At 39.9% G+C, this 23,293-nt stretch overlaps 1 protein-coding gene across 3 annotated transcripts in view; it reads right to left on the bottom strand.

Annotated features, from left to right (window-relative positions):
- The window catches only part of MCTP2 (multiple C2 and transmembrane domain containing 2), a 233,004-nt gene that overhangs the window by 5,610 nt on the left and 204,101 nt on the right, over positions 1-23,293 (bottom strand). For all 3 annotated transcript variants that reach the window (XM_076004796.1, XM_076004797.1, XM_076004799.1), the window contains 2 exons: positions 6,164-6,273; positions 729-826 (listed from right to left, as the gene is read on the bottom strand). In XM_076004796.1, the coding sequence (XP_075860911.1) occupies positions 729-826; positions 6,164-6,273 (208 nt within the window). The remainder of the gene's footprint in view (positions 1-728; positions 827-6,163; positions 6,274-23,293) is intronic.

Genomic DNA, 23,293 nt, shown 5'->3' with positions numbered 1-23,293 from the left:
TTCTTTTCTCCGTTAGACAACTCACTGCCTGCCCTCTTTCCTCTGGATTTAGAGCAGGCTGATCTGCAGGGAACCAGATCGAGCTACTCTACAAGACTTTCTGGTATTGTTGCTTTTGTTAATCTCTGTGTAGCCACAGAAACGGGTCTATGTGACCATTACCTGTGAATAATACTTTTGATTGATCTCACATTTTTTCATGCCGTCTCTGCCTCTATGTGTATTAGAGTAAATGGAGGTTTTGCCCTCGACATCCCTAAGTCTTTAGAGGGAAGAGCAGGGAGGCCGAGGAGATAATCAGGGCAAACGAGAATAAAAAGAATAATCCTCTTGTCTCCTACTTCCTCTCAAATGCCTGCCATCCGGAAGAGAAAGAAAATAAGCAACACGCCCAGCTTTGGATGGCATGGGATTCTGCTCACTGAGCCCATCTTATCCTCTTTAGGGAGGCAAACAATCAGAAAGGGGACACCACCAGTGCACGGCAGCCACACAGTATGAGTTCCAGATCATTCTTAAGTAGCTCTTTTTCAGAATAATTTCCCCCAATCATCTCTTGCTTTGGACAAAGGATTTCCGGCCACCTCCCCGCAAGCCAGGCCTCTTTAAGGATTTTCAGGTTCCTTATCTCAATTACTCACACAAGCAAAGCCTTGTGCTCCTCTGGCTCTGGGGCTGGCCAGACTTCCGGTCGGGGCCCCTGTTGGTGGTGACCATTCATTACATACCTTTTGAACATCAGATGGTACCCTGGAGAGGAAGTCTAGGAGCTCATTATTGTCGATGGAATAGGGATTTCGGAGCTTCTTAGTAAATTTATTTATTCCTGAAAAATAGAAATACCAGAGATCTATCTATCTTTAAAAACTTGCCTGATTGGTGGGGGGAAGGAGGGTATTCACAAGTAAAAATTAGTGTGAAAACAATTACTAGACCTCAAGTCATGCACATGTGGCATCATTCACAAATGCCTTTTCCTGAAGGCAGGAGGGGGCTGCCGGTGAAGAAGGGCTCTGCCTTCTTCAGCTGTGAAAATCCCATTACAGTCTCAGCAGCAGGGCGGCAGAAACACGCGCTCAAACTGGGGAGTTCATTGGCTTTTTTTGGAATACGCTGATTAACAGTCTCCTCTGCTATGAAAACAGATGTCCCAGATGGGAAAAGGCCTTTCCCATTCGCCCAAACAAGTCCCTGCTTGGAGGCTCTGGACCAAGCGCGGCAGTGGGAGATGGAAGGCGGGAGTTGTTTTCTGTTGTTACGAAGAAGAAACCGCAGCCGTCTATCTCCCCCCACCTCCAACTCATTTTCACAGGTTTCTCTTCCCTCACAGCAGAACAGAACTTGACATGTTGATTGTACTTCGATGCTGCAGGAAACTGTGAAAAGTTATTATTGGAAAATTATCTTACTAGGGTTGCTAACTTAATTTATGGACCGCAACACTGGCGCGTGGGACTGTCTGGGCAAGGGAGTCCATGCTAATTTAGGACAAGGACAATGCTAATTAGAAGGGGGTTCAGCATTTAAGATGTCAACGTACTGTAGGGTGTATGCGCTTTGGGGCCCTGGGCACATCCAGAACACGCTTTGCTCGCGGTCGCCCGTGTTCAGAGGGGAGCTCCTCTCAACCACGTTTTGTCTTCTACTCTGTTCCTTGGCGCTGCTTTGCTTGTATCCAGAGCTTGTAAGCCATGTAGTCTTTTCACCAAATGTCATCCCTTTTTTCATGTTGAGTTTTAGAAGCAGAAAGACTAGGTGGCCTTCTGAAGTTTTGCCACAGGGTGCTTGTTTAACAAGGATCATATCTGAAGGGCTGTCATTCCCAATGACGCCGAATGAATTCTTAGCTTCGTTGTACTCTGAATGGCTCTTACTCAGAAGCCAAGGTAACATTTAACTGTTCAGTAGTCCCCAACACACAAAAGGTTTGATGTTTTTTTTGTTGTTGTTCATTAAATATTACTTTGCTTTCATCCGAGGACTAGGCTTCCTGCATGGCATTATACCTGACACAATGCCAACCTCCAGTTATTTCTTTGGAGGGTCAGATTTACATCTGCTTTGCAAATGGGAGCCAGCCATTGTTCAGGAGTAAATGGTGGCTTGGTGGTCGGGCTGGGGAAGGTTCCTAGCAAACGATCCCCTTTCCCTCAAGTCAAAGCTGCACTCTGCCTTTCTTCCCGCTACCCCCACAGCAAGCTTCATGTTTCTAGCTAAAATACCCCCACGCGTTCCTTTACACTAAAATACTCTGACTGTGTTATTCTAAAGACATTTAATTGTAGCATGGGCTTTTTGGCAAAAGAAAACAGACAAGGCAAAATGATGAAGGGAGACAAAGACGTATTGAGAAAAGATATATCTTCTATTGTTAATTATATATAGTGTGCGCATCTGGAGCCTTTACAATGAACAGCAAGGCAGGGATAATATCACAGTCGATCAAAACACTGCATTCTTAGTGACTGAGAAGATTATAAACCTGCACAGTAGCTCGAATGCACCAATAAGGGCAAAAGTAGTCCACAATGCACTGAGACTGTCTATGATGAAAAAAAAAAAAATAGAATAAGAATATAAGGCTCTCAGATTGCATGTTTCAAAAGCACACCTTAAGTTGTCTCTGGCTCAAATGTTTCAGTATTTCTGCCATATTATCTATTTGTGAGACAAGTGTCAACAGGAAATCATAGACTTCGTAGTCATCTTCAAGGGGCAAGAAAACAGGGGTTGTGATGCAGGAATACCTGGGCCCCCATTCTGGCTTCATCATTAACTGGGTGATTTTAGGCAATTTGCTTAACCTCCCTGTATCTCAGATTTCTTATATTAAAATTTGAATTATAAAGACCTGCCCTAGAGGGTTTCCTGGGTTGATGGGAGAATGACATTGGATGGCAGAGACAAAAGGATTGTGTAACCCACAATTCCACAACAATACATTGCTGTAGATATCAATAAGCTAAGAAGACAAAGGAGGTGGTGAAGGAAAAGAGTCTTTATACTATCAGGCATGTGATCACACATCCAAATTTGGAAATTGTGGCTTCATTCAGTAGCCTGCTAGCCATACCTTTAGATTTATTTTAACCTAAATGATACAGATAGAAGGTATATTTGCTTTAAATTTTTTATTCAAAAAAACCCAAGGAAGAAAAAAAACAAGTGAAATCCAAATATTAAAGGAAAACATTTGAAAGAGACACTGTCACTTAATGATCCTATATCATAGATTGAATTGATCAATGGGGTGGAATGAGTTCTCCAGTGAAAGAAATAAAAACAAGAAAAACATCACTTGGAGAATGCCCACTTGAAACAGAATTACAGCATTATTTTTCAGATATTTTATGAGTGGCTTGCATATAGCTCCAAGGGTAATACATTAGTCAGGTGGGGCAGAGGTTCATTCCTTGTTCATTTATAAAACCTAGTTGTCTTCCATGTATAAGATACTGTGCTATCAAATGAAGGTGCAAAGATAAATAAGTCATGGTTCCTTCTTGCAAAAAGCTCAGAATTTAGCTTGGGGAATTCACATCTACATTGAAGAAAAAAACAGAAGTGGCTTAGACTAGAACTGAAAAATTACAATTAGAGCATCTATGATGAAGAACAGAAGACTAACATGGGATCTAATCCTAAGAAATGTTCTGTCCTTTAGAAATACATACATCAAATAAGTGACTAAAATTCAGATAAAGAAAACTTCAGATAGCCTTGTAAAATCTACTTCTCACATAAATTTTCAAAAGTCACACTCCCACCCAAGAAAGGTGGTGGGCCAACAAAATGTCACCTATATAGAACACAGGCATTAAGCTTACAGACTCATTTACTCATAAAATATTTTAAAGTACTCATTATTTATATGTAGCCTCACTAGGAATTAGAGGGCAAGAGAGTCAAACAAAAGTATCTCACCTGTCAAAACCTTACAATGATTTTGGTAGGTCCAGGAATATTTCCCATGCTTATGTCAAATAATTCTGATAAACACTTAAACAAAAATATTATTTGGGTATACAGAATATGGAAATCTAGTGCATACAGCTAAATATTTTTTCAAAGAATTAAAGATCTCATTTTTATGACTCAGTGAAAATGAATAAGGAACACAAGGAAAGTCTTCTGATCCTTAAAAGGAACACTAGAAGTTTAAGACATACAAATTCATCTACCATATAAGAAAGTCTCTGTAGGGGATACAATCATGTAAGAGATGTGCAAAGAAATGTGCTTGGCCCATGCTAGGTAATAACTTGTCTTAGAAAAAAATAATTCCTAATAGAATTGGAGAAAATATTCCAAGATTGCATGGGAGGTCTTATAGGACAAGAAGAGGTGATAGATCCCATGTTGATTGGGAAGGCTTTTGACTACATTTATCCATGGTAATCTCATCAATAACCATGAACTCCTGGCTAAAACATAAAACCAAAGAACCAGACAGAATATAGAGCTCAAAGGGTTACTGGAGAGCATAATAAACTCCATGCCAATTAATAATTTTATCCATAAAGTGAATAATAGAGCAATGTTTCATTAAGTAGATGCGAAAAGTTGTTGTTGGAAAGCGGTCAAAAACTTGGAGGATAAGATCAGAAGTCAAAGTGATTTGGGTAGATAGAGGAATTGGAATCCCAAAATTGATGATCAAAGGAAGAAACTCAGAATTAGTCTTCTTTGTGGCAGGAAAGCTGCATAGAAACACATCAAGCAAGCCCCAGAATAATAAAGAAATCAAGGAGCAACAGCGTTTAACAGCTGACCATATAGCATTTAGAAACTAATACTTATGAAAAAATTATTTTGTCTGTACAGAAAACATTTAGTATATAAAGTATTCAGGAAAATACTTTTGCAAAATATACCTTCTTAACACCAGTGTGCCCTGAATAGCTCCATGCTCTTCCCTAAGGACCAATGTCCTAGAACTGTTGCAAACTAAAGAAACAAGCAAAAACCAAGCAGGGATATAAGACTTTCAATAAGGACGAGAATCATCAGGTATTAAAACAGACCCCTACAGAGGGGGTTAGAATAGAGACTGACTGGACTGTACTCCCTCAAAAACCATTTTACTTCTGTAAATTTTGTGAGTTATTCTATTTTTCCCATGACTTTTCCCTTCTGAATGTTCATGTTTGGCTTTCCTTGTCAGCAGGTTTCTACCTTTGTGGGTTCTCTGTGAAAGGGTCTATATTTAATGGTTTTAGAAAGGCTGTAGCTTTTATTATGGCATTTGTAGGCTTTTAGCATTTGCTTAAAGATGAATGCACCTCAACACAGTTTCTCATCTTTGTGACTTCCCCTAACATCCCTAGAAGTGATGATGGCTGAGATCTCAGCAGCAGTCACTGGAGCTAAATAATGGAAAACCAGGACTGACTGACAGACTCTTATGGATAAGGGCTGACTGCTTCTCCAATAATTCAGTTACTGCAATTCATATTCCTTATATCAACTCAGAGCACACCCAGCAAGACACGAATATTCATAAAGCCACATGTATTTTGTCCAGTTGCTACCTTGAGTATTAAATTATGAAATTTCCAGTTTGCCATTTTTGTTTCTACTTAAAGCAGCTAAACTTTATATAAGTACATCAGTTCCCTTGATAAATAACAACTTCCTCTTTTTTCAGGCACCAGTTACGTAGTCACATAATACACCCCCCTCCCTTTCCCCTCACTGCTTCCAAATTTAAGAATGGGGTTAGGTTAATATTTTTTCTCCAAGAGAGATGAAGTGTCAGGAGCAACCTGGCAGTGGCCGGATCTACTTTTACATAATATAAAGGGCAAGATGCAGGTGTTTGCTCACTGTTTGAACAGGGTTTCCGTAAAGTTAGTGGGCCACAGCTATATATCATTCAAGGGGATTTATGACTAGGCAAGCCTGAAGGGAAAGGGCATGCACAATCACAGTTTTGTTTTTATTGCAATTATGCAAGAGGCCTAATAAATATTGCTGCTGATCATTCACATAACTGGCCTTTCCAGGGAGGTCCTGAAAGTTTTTGTTCCCAAAATGCTTCTCCTTCATCTCATGTTTAATTGCCAACGAGAGCACATTTAAAGTTAATAGTTGCACTTTAAAAATGAGTAATTGGTTCTTACCTGGAATTGATTTCTAGGCAAAAGGAGCCTGCCAAACTTACCCCAGATTAAAATGATGTACCGCAGCGGAACGAAATACAGAGTGACAGTGGCAGCTGCCAGAATCAAACAGGCCAGCCAGGAAAGGAAGGGGACGGTCCAGTTGAATGTGCTGTAGACAAACCACACAGATGTCATTTCCTCTGATGTCCAACAACTGCCAAAGTCATCTTGCCACGTTTATCTTACGGTTACGGTTATATACATAAAGAAAAGGAAAACCCTACTGGAAAAGTTGCTTTAAAAACTTGGAGATAAAAGTCCGCCAAACTGATTAGGTACTGGGAAAGCATGGGTGAGGAGACAATCACAGAACAACCGTCATTCAATTTGTCAGAATATTGGTGACTCCTGGAGCCAACAGATCCTAAGAGAAGAATTCTAGCTCTAAAAAGATTGCAAATGTTGCCACAACAGCTCTGCACGTGGCCATCTTCAAAACTAGAGGTTGGTTAGATCACTTCCAAGCCAATATATCTTTCTCGATGAATACATGGTTGCTAGTAAATATTTAGAAAAGGGAGGATATTATTACAGTGCTGTAGTACTTTTGTGTTATATATTTAGAATTTCCAGATTTTTTTACTCCAGAAAGCTAACTGTGCCCTCAAATGGGTAGGGGGGTATTTTGCTATATCGTCACACCACCAATCATAGAAAACTTAGGTGATTTTACCATATGTTATTTTCACAGAGCTCCTGGCTCCTTTTGTTGTGTCTATTGCCTGCTTTGACTAGCATGGAAATGGAGATCTAGTAAATGGGCTGTGGAATTGGCTACACTGTGGAGGTTCTTGTGCTGTCCTAAAAATCTAACACCCTACCGAGGGTTTGTGGGTACCTACAGTGGTCTCCACTGACCCTTTTCCCTGTGCTAGGAATACAAAGAGGTAAAAGATGTTTTCTGTTGTCTTCTATATGTGTGAGTGGGGAGATGTTGGGGGGGATTTTAGAGGTAGTAGCATATAAGAGCTATCACGCATTTAATATGTGCCAGACATTGTGATAACATTAACAATTCTACCAAATTTTATACCCAATTTATTGATGAGCAAATTAAGGCTGAGAGAGATTGTCTGATTTACGTAAATAATCACACTTCCTTCAACAGTGCAAGAGAACTACAGTTATGTCATCCTCTTAAGACTTATGAAATATTTGCCCATTAAGAGGTATAATATTTTATATATATGTATGTATTTAATTTATCACTTCTTTAAATTATAAGCAAATTTGAACACCTTTTAATATGTCTGTTGGTCATTTTGTTTCTCAGAGATTTTATTTATTTTTGTCTGGGGCTACTATTTAGGAAAGTGCTTGAGAAAATTGATGTCCAAACATACTAAGTTGGGTTTGAGTCCAGGATCTATCTCTAATAAGCCAAGTAACTTCCAGAAATTCATTTAATGAATCTCAACCATAATTTCCTCTCTGCAAAATGGCAATAGTAACACCACCTATATCATAGATTCTGTTAGAATTAAGAATTTGCATGTAAGTAGTTAGCTCAGCATCTGGCACATTGTAAAAACTCAAAAAAAAAAAAAAAAAAGGAAAACAGTTACTATTTGCAAATTCTCCCTTTGGTTAGTAAAGAAATCAGTCCTTTGTCATTTGTTATATATAACATTTTCCCAGTTGCCTTTATACTTTTTTAATTATAAAATTATATATTCTACATATATGACCAAATTTATCATTGTTTTCCTTGTCGATTTCTAGATTTGGCTGGACTTACAAAGCCCTTCCCCAGCCCAGTGATAAGACATCACCAATTGAATAATCACTAGTTTCCTCAGTCTTCTAACACACTCTGCTTATGTTATTCTGAATTTCTACATATATGTAAGGTTCATTCCTGACTTCTCTCTTCCACAGAACTTGTAGCAAAACATTCTAGAGGGCAATCTCACAATATGTGTTGAAATGTAATATGGACTCCACATTTGCCCCGGTTCTGCATGGCGAGAAATTTAGCTTATAGCTCTCCATGACAAAGGACAAAGAGACAGCACACAAATGTCTGGTCCAGGATGTGTTGTAAAACTTGAAAAAGGAAATAACCTCAGTATTAATGGAAAATTTTCTAAATATCTAAAAATCTCTAAATTAACTCAAATTAGGTTTATATTCTGCAATGCTAATGCAACTTTAAAACAGACAGACAAATACAAAAAGAACACTCCTACCCCTACCCTGAAGGCTCAAAGACAGATACAGTGAAAAACTAAATTACAGAAATAAAAATATAGTCATATATGTAATAATTATTATATATATTCATACATACATGTAATAATTATTACTAAATGGACATATATCATATATATGTTTTTCTACTGAAGAACTATCTCAAGTCTATATTTGAAACTGTTAATGGTAACAACATGAGGGGGTACAGGGAATGAAGGGACGTACAGAGTTAATGAGAGGCTGTATGTCCAATTGGCTGCATTGTTTTTATAATGGATATATATATATTTATAATAAAAATACAAATATCAGATATAATAGTATATAAAGAGTATATAAAACAAAGAGTATAAAGTTTAATATTTAAGTAGAGACATAGTAAATGGCACATCCTGGACATAAATCCACAGCTAGGTAAAACAAAATCCACCTTTGTTTTCACTCTGGCAGATTATTTATCAACCAGTAGCTTACAATTTAAAAAGAATTCCTGTTCAATTTTTGCTAGCTATGTGACTTTAAGCAATTTACTCAACTTCTCTTTGCTTTAGTTTCCCCATCTGTAAAATGGGAATAATAACGTCATCTACTTTATAAAGATGCTGAAGGAATTCAATCAGTGAATAAATGTAAAGCAATTAAAATATCTGACACATAGTCATTATTCAATAGATTATGGCTACCCTCATTTTTCTTGTTATTGCACAGAAGGGACGTACATATAAAAAGAAAGCCTGATTATATCAGGCAGCATTTTTAAAATAACAAAAGCTATAAACATGTATAAAATTACTTTTATGAAAGAAATATACATTATAATTCCCTTTCTAGCAATACTACTCCACCTTTATTAAAAAACAAAATAGTAAACACTTCTAAAAACCCTTTTTTTTTAAGGAAGAAAAAAATGTCATCACTAGGCTGACATTAAGCTATTAATTAAAAAAAAGAGTAATTGCAAGAACTCTAGGAGGTAACTAAGCTTTGAAGTCAATTTTCACTGTAATACTTTCTGCCCAAGATTGGAATTCTGAGTTGCTTTCTGTTACCTACACGGTGTGTGGTGGGCAGAGGATGAAACCTAGGGCCTCCCCAAGTGGAGACTGTAATAGGAGACTATTGCATAAAGCTTACATTTTCAGGGTGTGGATAAGGAAGAAAAAGGAGGGAGGCGGTCACCAAAAACAAGTGGACATACAGAACCATGACTATCGTGAGCCTGGTACCAGGTAGAGATTTATCATCTGAGTTTGTGTTACCTGTGTAGTTTCAGAAGGCTTAAGCAAAAAATTTAGAAAGGGATCTCAGGTTGGTAGTACCCCAAGGTGACTCGAGCAGTAATATTCTCCAAGGAAATGCATCATGAACTCAGATATCTGAGTACTCTCCACATACAAAGACAAGTAATGTGCGTTCATAGAGAAAAACACAAAATATAAAAGGATACAAGGCACCATGAGTGAAAGCCAGCAGAAATAACAGCAAAATCTGAAACAAAAGACTTCGCATACTGAAATCTAATCCAACATATTAATAACGTTTAATATGTTAAAAGTTATAAATAGAAGCTAGAAAATAAATATCCAAGAAGATCTGAAAGCTAAGCAAGTAGAACTTTGAAAAAAGAAAACTATAGCGATTAAAGTTAAAAACTCAACAGATGAATTTAACAGGATTTAAATTGCAGAGAACTAATGTAGTGCAACATTGTCCAAAGAAAGTACTGAGAAGGCATCACAAAGAGCAAAAAGATGGAAGATATCAAAGAGAGTTTAAGAGACATAGAATATAGATTAAGAAGGTTCCTACATTGACTGGGAAGACAATAAAAGCAACAGTCTCAGACTGCAGTAAATCATACTGTTAACTCCAGGGTGACAGTTAAAAGAAAACAGAGGAAAAATATAGAAGAAATAACAAGATACAGAGCACATAAGTAATCACTTACAAATCACGTATTTAAATCTAAATATATTAGTCAACCCCATTAAACTTGCATGAATTACAGGCTACAATTCAAGGATGGTGATGCTCAGATATGAGAGAGAGATCAGAAACAAAAACAGGCTGAAAGAAAAAAACATAAAAGGAGATATGCCACAAAGAAACTAATGAAATAAAGGTGGTACAGTAGCTCCCTGTTATCTGCAATTTTACTTTCTGTAGGTGCAGTTACCAGGGTTTAAAAATATTACATAGAATAAGATATTTTGAGAGACAGACTATATTTACCTAACTTTTATTATACTGTATTATTATTCTATTAATATTTATTGTTAATCTCTTACTATGCCTAATTTATAAATCAAACTTTATCATAGATAGGCAGGTATGGGAAAAAACATAATGTCTATAGGGTTGGATAATATCCATGGTTTCAGGTATCCACTAGGGGTCTTGGCACATATCCCTCACAGATAATAGGGGACTGTATAGCTATATTAATATTAGTCAACAAGACACTTAGGCAAAACTTTATTAACACAAACAGGTTATCTCATATCGATTAATAATTCAATCCACCAAGAAAATATAACAATCTCAACATATACAAACCAACTAACATAGCTTCAAAATGTAGAAGCAGAAATTGACAAAACTGCAGGGAGAAACAGACAAATTCACAACCATAGTAGAAAGGTTCAACACAGCTAAATAATTGATAGAATCCCCCCCAATCAAATATAAAAATCAGTACAGGTATAAAATGTTTGAACATAGCAAATTTAATCTAATGGATATGCACAGAACAATACATCTAATTATTTACTTTTTAAGCTCACATGAAAAATCTACAGAATAGGCCATTGCTGGGTCAATATTTTCTGACTATAGAGCAATTAAGTTGGAAATAAGGAACAAAAAGATAACTAGAAAATCTCCACTTAGGAATTTATATTTCTTGGCCAAGGAATAGATCAAATTAGAAATTAGAAAATAGCTTTCACTAAATTTGAACGATAATGAAAATATTACATGCCAAAATGTTTGGCACGAAGCTAAAGTTGTGTTTACAGGAAATTGCAGAGCTTTAAATGTTTATGTTAGAAAAGAAGAAAGATTGAAAATAAGTGATCTAATTATCCATGTTAAAGAGTTAGAAAAAGAAGAATAAATTAATCTCAAAGTAGAAGGAAGAAATAAAGAGTAGTAATTAATGAGAAAAAAAGGAAATACAGATTAGCAAAGGCAAATGTTGATTCTTTCTACAGAGTAATATAATTAATAAATCCCTGTCAAGAAGAAGGTAAAAAGCATTACCAATCATAAAAGAGTGTACAATGCTACAGATCCTACTGACATTAAATAAGAGCATATTATAAACAACTCTATACCAAAAAGTAGCACATTTAAATGCAAGGGTTAATTGCCTCGAAAATTACAACTTACAGAAACAGAGAAATGATAAATAATAGAATGGCTGAAGAGATCTATATATATTGCATAAACTGAACAATTAAAATTATTCACAAAAAGAAAACTTTAGGCCCCAATGCTTTATCAGCAAATTCTGTCAAATCTTGAAGTAATAACAGCCAGCTCACACAAACCCTTCCAGAAAATACAAAGAAAGAACACACCCAACCTGGTTTTATGAGTTTAGAATAACTTTCCATCCACAAGGAATTTTTCAAAACTGAAAATAAGTCAATCTCATTGATGACTATAGCTGCAAAAATCCTAAGTAAAAAAAAAAAAAAAAAAAAGTAAATAAAATCCAGCAACTGTGTAACAGTAAAGTTGGATTTATCCTAGGAATGTATGACTGGTATAACATTTGAAAATCAATCATGATAATTGACAAAAATATTAACAAAAATAAAGGAGAAAAAACATGATCATTTCAATGAATACAGACAAAAATGGTGGGCAAAACTCAGCTCACATTAACAATAAAAACTCTTAGTTTGCTAAGAATAAAAAGAAACTTCCTGTATTTGATAAAGCATCTTTACAGAAACCTACAGCAAACATCATTCTTAATGGTAAAATGTTGAAAACTTTCTCAGATCACATATGAGAAAATAATGCCCATCAACACCAATTTTGTTCAATATTGCACAAGAGCTGCTAGGCAGCACAGTAAGGCAAGAAAAAGTGTATGTGGAATGGGAAAGAAGAAGAAAAAATTAATAAAAAATATAGAATAGTAGTCTTCATATAAAGGTAAAAATCTAGAATAGTAGTCTTCATATAAAGGTAAAAATAACTAAGCTTATGATTATTAGATACAAATCAAATCAATGAAGGAAAAAATTAATTTTGCTTCTATATGTGAATAACAGAAAATGAAATCTGAAAGAAAGATACCATTTAAAATGCCACCAAAAATATCAAGTATTTAGGAACATATCTCACAAAAAAGTATAACTTCTATACAGAAGGCTCTAAAATCATATTGAGATAAATCAAAGATGACCTAAAAAGATACTCTATTGAAATATAACAAGGTCATATATTAGGTAAACTTATAAAAATTAAAACTTATGAAAATTTCAATTCTTTCACAATTAATGCAATCCTAATAAAGATCCCAATAGTTGGTGTGTGCACAAGGGTGTGATCTGTCATGTGTATAATTCATTTAATTCTTCCAAAAATGTTATGAACGAAGAATTATTTTTGTTATTCCTATTCCACATATTAGGACTCTGGGTCATAAAAGTTTAATATGTTGTCCAAGATCACTTATTCCCCATGACGGAACTGGGATTTGAACTCAGACAATTGGCTTAAGAGCCCACTTCACTGCTTCTATAGTAGGCACTTTAGAAAAAGTAAACAGGCACATATTACTCATTTAATCCAGCTGACCATTCCTGTTTATAAGGCTGAGTATTTGATTCAAAGACACCATATAGTAATTCCTCTAACACTGAAAACCTTATAGACTTTTCTCCCATCTATTAGGGAGCATTGTTCATTTAAAACCCAAAGTTGAAGAGCATTGATAAATCAAAGCTTTCTCATCTCAAAATCAAACAATTTATAGATCATGTTCACAGATTCTCCAGTTTTCCTGACTTGGGAGCTCCCTAAATCCTAAGAAGGGAATCTCTGACTTAAGCAGTTGGGAATCTCTGACTTAAGCAGTTATGAAACAAATGAGCTAAACTTCTCAATTAATAAAAGAAATTTAAGGAATTCTGTATTCAGTCAATCACGTGGACTCACCACCATGTATGAATAATATCATTTTCTGAGTTTCTAAACACTTAGCAAAAATGATTGTGACCACATCGCAGAAGGTGAGTACAGATCCATTCTCTGGTTGCTGACCCACTGCATTGGCCCCTGTGTCAATGGGATTACTTTCCTTCTTTCCAAGGCTTAGTCCAGTGACTCTTGTCCCGTGGAAGCAAAAAACAACTGGTCATAAACTGCTGTAGGTTATTGTTTTGTAGTGTCTCCTAGGGGTGCTTTCCCTCACATGGGCATGGTTCTCACCCTAGCTTGTGAATACTTTCCTCACACCTGGCCTCTGGCCCCCTCCTCAGTCTTGGGGCCTTCACAAATTGTCCCTTTTAACATATCACTCTTGGGTTAAACACACCATGCACCAATCTCTCATTCCCTGTGGCCTCCTTGGGATTCCAACTAACTTAAAATGTTTTCCCACCTTCATTGCTTAGTAGCTCTCAACATCACTTCCTAGTCAGGACAACTCTACCTCTTAATGAATGCACCTTCTAAGCTTTATCCTGGAACATTTGGAGGCATAACTTGCCTGTCCTTCTAGGTGTACCTTAATCTCATTATCTCCTCTGCAGAGACTGCCCGGGCCACACAAGGGTTAGAGCCGTCACTCCATGATGTTGGAACATCAGACATACTTCACTCTTCTGACCCATCCTGCCTGCTGTCTTAGGATATTATAAACGTTATGTGTTGAGTAAGATGGTTTGGTTTTATATATACATACACTCTAAAAATCTGTATATTATTAGAGAAGGCAGAGTGGGTTAAAGGAAACACAGCTCATTCCGTTTAAATGCAACACCTTCGGGGTCCTCCCTGTCAGTATCAGGGAAGCTCTGCTCTGAGATTTTTGTGTAAGTCTATTTGCAAGTTGCCAAAAGTTGGGTAAAAATGTTCCTGGTTCTTAAGCACCAAATTACAGCAGAATTCCAACAGAGTTACACATGCCATCCCACTGAATGCCCAGCAGGAACTTTAAGGTCACCATAATAATGAATGGCCAAGAATTAATAGGGGCGTTGAGCCTCGGGAGCCTTCCTGCGCCGCAGCTGGGCAGAACAGTGCTCTGTTCATGGGCTGAAAACACGTCTCAGACATGGACTCCGCAGCTGTGCCCGGGCACAGCTGCCCCTCAAAAACGCTGCAGAGTTGGGGCCTGTCTAAATCAGTCTGCCCTCGTCTCCCATCAGACACATTTCCTCTAACATCGCTGACTACACAACGGCCACATTTGTCTTGCAAAGACGTTCATTCAGGAACACAGACAGTTTTACCAAACAACGTGATCCTCCTTCCTCAGCCTTGACCCTACTTTGTATCTTCCTTGTGATCAGTACATCCCTCATTCAATTTTTTTTTCATTGACTTTTTCCAGCCACTCGAGGCTCTGCATGGAGTGCCTTGTCTCCACACATTGCCACCCTCTTGCCCTGTGGCATGGACACACTCGATCCCCTACATCTCCTGTATCTGCCGCTGTCTTGAGCTTTGAGCCTCGGCACAAGAACTCCCGCCTACACCTCGGGTGTCGGTTCTTTGCCCAGCTGGCTCTTCCTATGTATGCTGTTGCTTCCAAGTGGCTGATAGGTGGCTGCTTCTTCAGAATGGGCCTCCCTGTCTCGCTCCTTCCTCCATCCCTTCCTGGGCTTCTGAGACCTCCCTGAGAATCCTGTTTTACCTCGATTAGCACCCATGCTGCAGAATTCTAATTGGCTATTACTGTGTTTCTCCTTCATTAAAAAATAGATTCCTGGAGGGTAATGACATTATAGTGTAGCAGTGAGGAGGGCAGATTCAAACTCAAGCTTCATGGCTTACTAAACGTGTGATCTTGGGCTACATATTTAATCACTCTGTATTTCAGTTTCCTCATCGAAACGTGTGGTTATTAATAATACCCCATAGGGTTGCCGGGATGATTTAAAGGTCAAGAAACAATGCATGGCTGGCACATGATATTAGTTGGTGTTGTTATTATCATTGTTAATGGATGCATTTCTCATCCTTAGACCAAGTCAGTGCCTGAAACTCAATAACTGAGAATTGAATGAGTAGATGAATAAAGAATAATAATGCCCTCCTCATCATTTCACTATTTCTACTGTCACATATGTTTTGACTAAACATTTTTGAAGGTAAATTTGGGAATCATTTGTCAATTTTTATGACACCTAGAAGAATAAATCAAATAGGTATCATAATTTGGTATAAAAAGTGCCGTTGCTCTTTAATTTTTCTTAAGATATGAATAGGATTAACACTGTACATTCAAAAAAAAAAAACCTCACCCAATTTGTTTATTTAAACAAACATGTTTACTGTTAGGCTTAAAGAACTCACTCTCTCCAAACTTCCACCCAAACCTCCCATAACACCCACCGCTCTCCCCTTCCTAGGGGTGTGTTAGGCAGGTTGTCTTTGCCAGACCCTAGGGAGATAAGGGAATGAAACACAAGAGGGGAAACGACTTTCCTTAACTCTCCTGGTAGTTTGAAAAGAATTTACTTACTCCTCCCAGAAAAACCCTCTATAAAACCCAAGGCTCTTCCCTTTTCTCTCCTGGATGGCTTTTTCAGCCTCCACCCATCTGTACCCAGATGCTCAAAATAAACAGCTTTTTGCTACACAGGAGGCTTCATGTGTCTCCCTCTTGTCTCCTGACCTAACATTTGGGGTGGAAACCTGGGAGGGCACACCGGGTGGACATGACCTCCGGGTCTCTAGCAGGCAAGACTTGCAACTCAGAAGCATTAAACCCAGCGGCAGCCCATTCTGGATTTATTCCCGAATCCTGCCTCCCTGAGTCCCTGGGTCATTGGTGAGGTTTCCATGGATCTATCTTTCCTGAGCTGTGCAGGAGCCTCTGTCTAACTTGTCTCTGATCCCGGAGTGTAGGCAGAGCATTCCAACTCAGTTGAGGTAAGATAATTGTCCACTGGACCCTCCTGAACCAAGCTGAGAGGTAGACACCAGACTGGGACTCAGATCTTCCTTGCTGACCTCCAAAGTCTACACCCTGAGATATCCCTGGTGAGTGGGGAACTCACAAGCTTGTTCTTGTCTCCCCGATCCCTCTCGTTCTCGTTTACTCAACTTGGAAAGTCCTACCAGTAAGCTAGAGGGCCCTTGTTGGACACAGGGACGTCTGTTCTGACTCATTGCTCATGCTCTCTCATCACTCCCGTGCCATTCCCTCATTCTAGGGATGCCTAGAATTGAGTAGAATTGGCCCTGTGTGAGCCCTACTCTTTCCAGGAATATGAAAACTCTCAGCCTACTCCTCCTAAAACTATCCCTTTTTAGGGTGCCTTCTCCAAAGCCTCAAAACACTAGGTCTCACTAATGAAATCTGGCCAAAGCAATTTATCTTTTACTGTAATACAGATTGGCCACAATATAAGTTAGATAATAACTCTCAGTGGCCTGAAAATGGAACTTCTGACTTCTAACACACTACAAGGTCTGGATAATTTTATCACCGCAATAGCAAATGGTTCGAAATCTCTTATTCCAGGCCTTTACTCTACGCTCACGACCCCTTCTCTGTCAGAATTGCAATCCAGCACAAATCTTTTCACGACACACTAGACCCCCTACTACGTGCTCTTGCTCTGCCCAAATCTCGGGACCTGCGGATTCTACCACACGAGGCTTACACCCATGTGGGGAAGTGGCTGGGGTGGAAGGTACTGTGTGGGTACATGTTCCCTTCTCCCATTCCCAAGATAGGGAAGAGACTAGGGTCCTTCTCAATTTATCCTTATGCTTTTATCAAAGAATTTGAATATCTCGCTCAATCGCATGTTCTTACCTGGCATGATCTCTACATAATTCTTTATCTCCTGAGGACAGGGCTGGCTCAATGCCCAGGCTCATCGTGATGAAACCCATGGACACACCCCTGCCCAGCCAATGGGCATGACTGTCATTCTCAGAACAGACTCATTATGGGATTATCAAACAGGAACCCAAGAAGGGACAGAAGGATGGGCTAAGAGAGATTATATGATCACATGCCTGTTAGCGGGCCTGAAAAAGGCTGCCCACAAGGCAGTCAATTATGAAAAAACTAAAGGAAATCACACAGGGATGGGATGAAATGAAAATCCGGCTGTCTTCCTGTCCAGGCTCCCCGAAGCCTTATGAAAATATACGTAGACCCTACTACCCCCGAAGGAATTTTACTTCTCAATATGCATTTTATCTGCCAAGCAGCACCTGACATTAGATGCAAACATACAAAATTAGTGGATGGTCCTCAAACCCCACAAAGAGATCTGTTATAAACTGCCTTTAAGGTATTTAATAATAGGGATGAGGAGCAACAACTTCAAAATCAAAGAAGGTCCAGGCTAAATAAACATCAGATGTTGGCAGCTGCCATCAACAGACCCCCAGAACGTCCTCAAACTGGGGCAAGGGACAAGTGATGCACCAGGCCAGTGTTTTAAATGTAAACAAACAGCCCATGGGGCGAGGCAATGTCATAATCCTCAACCACCCCGGGATCTTTCCCCTCTGTGGAATGAGGGGCCACTGGAAGGTCTACTGGGGCTTAGTCCCTCAAGGCAGAGCCAAACCCGTTCCTCGCAACAAACCGACTGTCCCGATCTTGCACTAACGAACCTCTTAGGCCTGGCCACAGAAGTCCAATGGCGCCCGGGACCAACAGCCCCCAAGCTGAGCACCACATCGGACCCCTGGGTAACTCCACTGGGGGCAACATTCTCAGCCCTGCCAGAATTCCACAGACCTACAAGACTCTCCTCACTCTCTACTGTGAGAGTTGACGCCTTATCACCCACCACTAGTAACCCTCCCTTTCACCTGCCATCTGGCTCAAACTTCTTCACTCATTCATTTCTAGTTTTCCCTCCATGCCCAACCCCACTATGAGGAAGAGACATTTGCTCAAAATCACATGCCACTATTTACCTACCTGTCGATCATGAGCCACAGGCAAACACCACCCCCCTTCTTCTCCTCACAAATTCTCCCCCATCTCCTATACCTTTTTCTGAATCTGAAGTCAACCCCAAAATCTAGGATATTTCAACCCCCTCAATAGCCACTCACCCCCTCCCCCAGTCAAATACATTTAAAAGACCCTTCCCAATGTCCTCATCAAGCCCAATACCCAATTCCTTTATAAGGGCTTCAGGGATTGAAACCTATTGTTACTCATCTTTCCTCCCAAGGTTTACTTCACCCTACTAACTCCCCATATAACACCCCTACTCTGCCAGTAAAAAAGCCAGATGGATCCTATCACCTTGTCCAAGATCTAAGACTCTCTAACAAGGCGGTGAGACCCATCCACCCAGGAGTCCCTAACCATTACACTATCCTATCTCTTATGCCAACCTCCACCACCCACTGCACAGTACTAGATTTAAAAGATGCCTTTTTCACGATCCCACTACATCCTAAATCTTAAGACATCTTCTCATTCACATAGACAGACCCAGACTCCAAATAATCACAACCTACTTGGGCAGTCCATCCCCAAGGATTTAGGGATAGCCCCCACCTCTTTGGACAGGCACTAGCCTCCAACCTAACCCAACTAAATCTTTCCCCATCTGTCCTCTTGCAATATGTAGATGATTTATTATTATGTAGTTCCTCTGAGACTATTTCTCACCAACATACAACTCCTCAGTTTCTTGGTGGAGAAAAGCTATAGGGTATCTCCCAAAAAGGCACAAATTTCTTTACCTTAAGTAACCTATCTCTAAGACTAGCCCTTTCCCCCTCAGAAAGAGAGAAATGACAGTAGACAGAAAAAAAAAAATCCTATTGCTTCCCTACCTCTTTCCACCAATAAGAAAGATCTCCTCTATTTTCTGGGATTAGCAGGATAGTTCCATATTTGGGCCCCTAATTTCATCATCCTAGCTCTACCTTTTTGCCAAGCAACCAAAGGGGATCTCAATGAGCTAGTAGATCCTACTATAACTATTCACCCTTCTCTTGAAGCCTTAAAAAATGCCCTGACTTCTGCTCCAACACTCACTCTTCTCAACTTTACTCCACCTTTCCAACAATATACTGATGAAAGGCAGGGTGTAGCAGTGGGAATTTTAACACAAAATAATGAGCCAGACACACAGACAATAGCGTACTTGTCCAAACAGCTGGATTTAACTATCAGGGGCAGGCCAGCCTGCTTGAGAGCCTTAACTGTGGCTGCTCCTCTCACAAAGAGAGTCAAAACTCGCTTTTGGACAACCCGTCGCTGTCTACTCCTCTCACTCCCTTGCCGATCTTCTTTCACACTAGGTTCTACAACTCTGATGTCTTCTCACATTCAACAGTTTCATCTACTTTTCTCAGAAACTCCACATATATCCCTGGCCACAAGCCCTCCTTTAAACCCTGCCACTTTCTTACCTATCTCTCACGATCATTCCATGAATTCTTGCACAGAATGCTGAATTACGAAATTCCCCACTTCCCCAGCATTTCTCAACATCCCATACCTAGTTCCACTCTCACCTGGTTCATAGATGTCAGCTCCTATCTCCATGTAAAACAGAAGAGAGCAGGGTGTGCTACAGTATCCCGAGAGAACGTTATTGAAAGCAGACCACTGCCTATAGGGACATCTTCTCAAAAAGCTGAATTGATGGCACTAAGCAGAGCACTAACACTCTCAGAGAATGCAACAATTAACATTCATACAGACTCCAAATATGCCTTGAACGTTCTACACTCATATGCCTCTGCATGGGAGGAGGGAGGCTTTCTCACTGCAAAGCTCTCCCCAGTAGGCAAGGCGCCTCTTGTTCTCAAACTCTTAGGATTACCAAAGGTGGTAATACGTTACAAAGGACACCAACAAGGCCATAGCCCCATTACAATTGGCAATAACTATCAGACCAATGGGCAAAAAGAGCAGCCTTGCAAAATCCTCCAGCTCCTGCCAACCAAATGAGAGCGATCTCCCATAACTCCATAAAATATTGCCTTGAAGAAACACATTCCCTACTAGAAGCTGGGGACAATCAATTTCATCCCTGGCTGCTAAACCAAGGAAAATACATCCTCCCATGAGAACAAACATACACTATACTGAGAAAGATACAAAATTTATCACATGTAGAATTTAAACCTCTACTCCAATTCCTAAAACATCTCATCCACTGTCCCCACCTGTCCTTTCTTCTACAAGACATAACCTGCAAATGCTCTATTTGTTACTTGGTCTCCCCTCAGGGAGTAGCTAGGCCGTCCTCTTTTCCTACTCATCAAACATGGGGTTACATTCCTGGCCATGACTGGCAGATCGACTTTACTCACACGCCCTCTATCAAACATTAAATATCTTCTCACCGGAGCTGACACAGTTTCTGGATGGGTAGAAGCATTCCCCACCACCTCAGAGAAGGCCTCAGAGATCTCACATGAGCTTTTAGATCATACAATCCCCTGATTTGGACCCCCCACCAAGTATAAGATGGCTGTCCTAACTGCTATGACACTTTACTTATTCCTCTTTCCTCTAATTTCCCCCACCAAAACCACATGGTATAACAACACAATCTTTCTCACCTCCGGGGGAACAGGCTGACAAATATTCCAGGGCTACAATTTCTCTTGCTGGGTTTGTCACCAACAATCCATCCTTTCTCGGGATGAACCCTATCTTCAAGCCACCCGAGCTCATATATCTCCAGTGTCTCAAGCAAAGTCATTTAGCACCCCCCCCTTCCCCAGTTTATTCCATCCATACCCTTGGACCCTTTCATCTATTGATCCTGATGATTCCTTTCACTCTTACCCTCCCAGCACCATGCTCCACACCAATCTGCTACGGTCCATGACGGCAACAGGTGGCTCTTTTGACTGCACACCCCCACCTACGTCCCTCTTCCCCAACTTAGCATTTCCTCCCTTGGGGTATGGGTATCTGCCACTTTCTTAATCACGCATCAGCTAAAGGAGTATGTAATGCTTCAGATGTCCTCGCAGGCCCACATGCCATAAACTGTGCTACATCCCTCCCCCGTCCTTTCCTAATCTGCGCAATATTTCCCTCCAGACATGCATGTATCACCAGTGGGATTCGCTCATCCAAAATAGCACGGGGGAAGGCATATACCACCGCTCCTGACCACATTGCAACCCTGTACACCCTTTACACCCCCATTTAGTGTCATGGCTAAATCATTCATCCCTCTACCTTTGGAGGTACACCACTAAACTTGGCCTACTGTGTCTTTCTTCAGGTGTCATGTTCTTGGGGAGCACAGGCAACAAAGGAATTGCTCCACAATGTATAAATCCCATAGAAACTAGAGGTATTTGGTCTGTAGGGTATGTTTTACCTCCAGATAAAGTTGTTTCCATCCTTCTCCCACAATCAATCACATCTACAAACCCCCCTCACCCACACACTGGAGGAGAGCCATAGGCCTCATACTGGTGGGAATTATGACACGCTTGAGTCTAGCAGGATTGGCAGGAGGAATCACATACAATGCACTTGAGGCCAAAAATATCACCACCACTATGGCTGTGGTGGCTTAAGATATAGAAGAGAACTGTAAACTCCTATCGGATTCCCCTAATTCATTAGCTGCCGTGGTAATAGATAATAGAATAGCACTGGATTACTTGTTAGCTTCAGAGAAGTTTGTGTGATTGTAAACACCTCGTGCTATTTCTGTGTAACACCACAGGACAGGTAGAAGAAAAGACATAATGGATTCTGGAAAATGCAGAGTGGCTAAAAAGTTCTATGGAAAGGACAAAGCAGATGCAATCTGGAACTCCCTCCAATCTGTCCTCCTGCAAATGACCTGTCTCTTACCCTTCTTAAGACCCTAGTGATGATTATACTAGCTCTCCTTTTCAGCCCTTGTCTATTACAGCTTTTTCTACATTTTCTTAAAGACAGAATTCAAGTCATCACCCGCTAATCAATCAGAGAGATCTTCATGATAGAACAAGCCCTTCCACACCTCCAGCTCAATACCCGATCCTGACAGCATCCTTTACCAGCAGAGAGTAGTCAGAAAGACAACACTGCTTTCCAACCTTTTAATTTTTAATCCATACCTTCCCCTTCCCCTTTTCTTATATGTATATAATCAAGAGGATGGAATGTTAGGCTTAAAGAATTTACGGCCGGGTGTGGTGGCTCAAGCCTGTAATCCTAGCACTCTGGGAGGCCGAGGCGGGCGGATTGCTCGAGGTCAGGAGTTCGAAACCAGCCTGAGCAAGAACAAGACCCCGTCTCTACTATAAATAGAAACAAATTAATTGGCCAATTAATATATATATATAAAATTAGCCGGGCAAGGTGGCGCATGCCTGTAGTCCCAGCTACTCGGGAGGCTGAGGCAGAAGGATTGCTTGAGCCCAGGAGATTGAGGTTGCTGTGAGCTAGGCTGATGCCACGGCACTCACTCTAGCCTGGGCAACAAGCGAGACTCTGTCTCAAAAAAAAAAAAAAAAAAAAAAGAATTTACCCTCCCCAAACTTCCATCTAAACCTCCTATAAAACCCACCTTCTCCCTTCCTAAGGGTGTGTTAGGCAGGTAGCCTTTCCCAGACCCTAGAGAGATAAGGGAATGAAATGCAAGAGGGGAACTGACTTTCCTTATCCCTCCTGGTTGTTTGAAAATAATTTATTTACTCCTCCCAAAAAAACCCTCTATAAATCCAAGGCTTTTCCCTTTTCTCTCCTGGATGCTTTTTTCGACTTCTACCCATCTGCACCCAGATGTTCA

Source organism: Microcebus murinus, chromosome 7 (genome assembly GCF_040939455.1).
Source record: "Microcebus murinus isolate Inina chromosome 7, M.murinus_Inina_mat1.0, whole genome shotgun sequence".
Lineage (NCBI taxonomy): Eukaryota > Metazoa > Chordata > Mammalia > Primates > Cheirogaleidae > Microcebus > Microcebus murinus.
This window is presented reverse-complemented; position numbering and strand designations above follow the sequence as displayed.